This window comes from Plasmodium gallinaceum (assembly GCF_900005855.1).
Source record: "Plasmodium gallinaceum strain 8A genome assembly, contig: PGAL8A_v1_67, whole genome shotgun sequence".
Classification (NCBI taxonomy): domain Eukaryota; phylum Apicomplexa; class Aconoidasida; order Haemosporida; family Plasmodiidae; genus Plasmodium; species Plasmodium gallinaceum.
In genome coordinates, this window is record NW_021628227.1 from 206,598 (window position 1) to 210,398 (window position 3,801).

A 3,801-nucleotide genomic window follows, 5' to 3' on the forward strand; every position below is an offset into this window, starting at 1 on the left:
TTAATGGTTATCAAACCTCTTAAAAAGAAATTTCAAAATATTTGATTTCTTATTTTTTATTTTATTTTTTCCCTTTTCATTCTTAGATTCGGATTCTGTTTTATTGTCTGTCATCTCATTCTTAGATTCGGATTCTGTTTTATTGTCTGTCATCTCATTATTAGATTCGGATTCTGTTTTATTGTCTGTCATCTCATTCTTAGATTCGGACTCTGTTTTATTGCCTCTCATCTCTGTCTTACATTCGTCTAAAAATTTCACGAATAGTTTGTAGATTTCCTTCTCAGCACAATCAATTAATTTTTCTTTTTCTTCTTCTGAAATATCACTTCGATGAAATATTGAAGATAGTTCTTTAACTTTGTTAGCTGAAATTCTATTCCATTCATTATTCCATTTTTCGTCTCTCCATTTATGGTCCATTTCACTTGTCTCTTTTTTAAATTGCTCCCACAAATATGGAGTAGTATCTCTCTGCCATATATCGTACGGATTCTCGTATTGAACCGGATTTTTCCTATTTTTTTTTTTTTTTTCTTTATCTAATGAACATTCTTCTAGGAATCCTTCAGCGTAATTTTTCTTTTTTTCTTCTATGTCACCCTCTGTTAATACTCTTTCATATTTTAACTCATTTTTTATTTGCAATATATTTTTATCAATCAAAGTTTTATAGGAAAAACACTATGGATTAAATAAAAATTTTTTAAAAGAATGTTTCTTTTGTTAGAATAGTAAATTAAATGGAATGATAAAAATAATTAAAATAAAATATATCTATATGTATATTTTTTGCAAAAATTTTAACTTACGTTATGAAAACATAGATACATCCAAATTAAAAGAAGGAATGTAGTAATTTTTAAAAATAAAATTAACCTTCTCATATTAATATATTTATAGATTAATACTGATGTGGAAATTGTTAATTCAGGTTTAAAATTGTTTCAATTTTTAATAATACTAAATTAAGGATTTATAATATTAATTTAGATATTATTATAACTTATATTATTTTCTTTAATTATTAAAATAAAAAATTATTTTCATGCAAGAAATGCAATTTCTAATTTTTATTATTACACATGATATTATGGTTACATTAGATAGGAATAATATTCTTAATTCTTTAAAAAATAAAATAAGAATGTTAATTTACGAATAAATAAAAAATATAATAAATCGGATAAAGTTATTTTAAAAATATTTTATTAAAATTATATTTATCTTTAAATTATGTAAAAAAAGAAAATATTTTTAATTTAATTCACATAAAAATTATAAATGATATACATTTAATGTTAAAGGATTTTTTTTATTTTTTTTTTCTAAATTACTAATCTCTGTGAATTATGTCGAACTTTAAATTATTTTATATACGGTATATTATGATTTATAAATATAAATCATGGTATATTATAGAGATATATCTCCATCAAAAAAAGAAAAAAAAACTCTATAAATTAAAAATTTTTATACGCATGTATTTTTCATACAGTATACTACATTTATGACAATTTTTCACTTAATATAATACTAATTTTTGTTTGTGTATATTTTTCTTTTAAATATAACTTTTTTCATTTTTCTAATATACATTTTTTTATCTTAATTCTTTTTTTTTTTATTTTTATTATTGATAAATGTTTATACAATGTAAGTATTTATTTATTTTTTGTTATAACTATTTTTTAAGAAAAATTACTTTTTCAACTATTTGAAAAAAAATAGAAAAAATTTATTAAGTACCTGAATTCAAAAGAAAAAGTGAAGATAGGTATTTATTTTTAAGAAATTATAATAAAAAATCTTATAAATAGCGCATTTAAAAGTTATATAAATTAATTACAATTTAAAAAAAAAAAAAAAATGCTATTTTTTTAATAACATATTTAAAGTAAAAAATATTTTTTAAAAGAAATTATTTTTTTTGACAAAATTGCTTTATTCTAATAATATATTTCTGTAAATTTACTTTTTTACTAGTAATACTTATTAGTTTAAATTTTAATATAAATATTATTTACTGAATATAAAAATATATCTTTAGTTAAATTTAATAGATTTTTTCTTATAAAATTCAAAAGAAAGTATTTTTATCGTGATATAAAAAATATCAATAAATAAAGATAAAACAAAAATATAAAATAACTTTTTGTATATATATTATTATAATCTTCTAATTAAATATAAAAAAAATAAATTTTTTTTTTTTTTTTTACCTTTACATATTTATTTGATAAGTGTTTATTATTATTACAATATGCTTATTTTCTTTTTTATTTTTAGTTTTATATATTTATAGCACAATTTTTTATTATTCATTTTACCTACGAAATTTAGGTAAATCATTTATATAGTATAAATGAATTCAACAATTGTCCCTAACTAATATAACTTTTTTCTTAAAAGTTTAAATTTTATAAGACATCTTTGTAAATATTAATGGAGAATTTTAGTAAGAATTATTATTTTTTAAATTTAATTTGTTAGAATCTTTGACGTATTTTAATAAAAAGTGGTGTGTATAAATACTATTATTTTTAATATTTTAACACTAATTTTTCTCTAAGAAATTATCATAAATTTAATAAAAGTGAATTTTTTATGATTTATATTTTTTTAATGTTATATGTAAAAGTTGTTCTTACAAGTACAAATATGTAAAATATAAGTGTCTTGCATTTAACATAGATATTACATGATATTAAAATAATTTGAATAGTGTATGTATTGGAGATATAGAAACTTAAATTATCCAAATAACAGTTCATGAAGTATTAAAATGATTATAATTACTATAAATAAGATAATATTCCTAAGGAAAAGAAATTATTTATAGCTCTGATTTATTAATGGCTGTTAAATTACTTTCCTCGTGTCAAAGAAATAAATTAATAAGGAAAATGTAGTGTAAACTCTACTTAATTTTAATATAAATTTTTTTTTTTATTAATAAACATTTAATATAACTTATTAGTTAATTATTTTTTTTTTAATATAAGCAACTCTCCAAAATGTAATTTCCTTAATATTACATTTTAGCTTAAAATAAAAATATACATTCTATAGTAGTCTGCACATTATCCTTCAAAAAAAAAAAAAAAAGAAAACTAATTTTTTTTCTTAAGATTATATTTTTTTTTTTATAATTAAAAAAATATCATCATAATATATATTTTTTTTTAAGTGCACTCACATTAAGTCCATGTAAATATATACATATATTTTTTGGTTACATACCTTTTGAATATCTATTTTAGAGCAGACATTTATCATAGCAGATTGTCCTTGCGATTTAGCATGCAAAAAATAAAATGTTTTTATTCTACTTATTTGTGAAAATATTATACAAAGAAGGTCAATTGTATTGTTTATAGAGCTATGTATAACTGGTTAATAAAAGGCTTCATTAAACTTTTTGGTTATAAAAAGGACTATCTATGTGAAGAATACGTAGTTGGTTTTGCTAACTAAAAAAAAAAAAGATATTTATTATTTTTTTTAAATGATATATTCAGAGAGGAAAAGAGAAAATTGGTAAAATAAAAATCGAGAGTAAGAATTAGTACTAATAAAAAGGAGATTTTAAAAAGATAATAACGTTTTCATAAAAGAGCTTAATTTGCATAATATTTATATTTTGAATTTGTGAGAGAAAATTTTATACATATGACAATAAAATATTTGCGTAATTAATATTCACATAATTTATTTGAATTTTTACTAATTGTTTATGTTGGTTAATTCAACAGCAATATATTTAAATTGATGAACATAACTCATAACAAGGAAAAAAGT

General features: G+C 18.5%; 1 protein-coding gene across 1 annotated transcript; it reads right to left on the reverse strand.

Moving 5' to 3' along the window:
• Positions 1 to 887, reverse strand: PGAL8A_00179200 (fam-g protein; the record flags this gene model as incomplete). The annotated part of the gene is made up of 2 exons (XM_028670117.1): positions 1 to 684; positions 813 to 887. 2 exons carry the CDS (start codon positions 885 to 887, stop codon positions 1 to 3), a joined length of 759 nt encoding a protein of 252 aa, XP_028526901.1.
• Between the last annotated feature and the right edge of the window lie 2,914 nt (positions 888 to 3,801).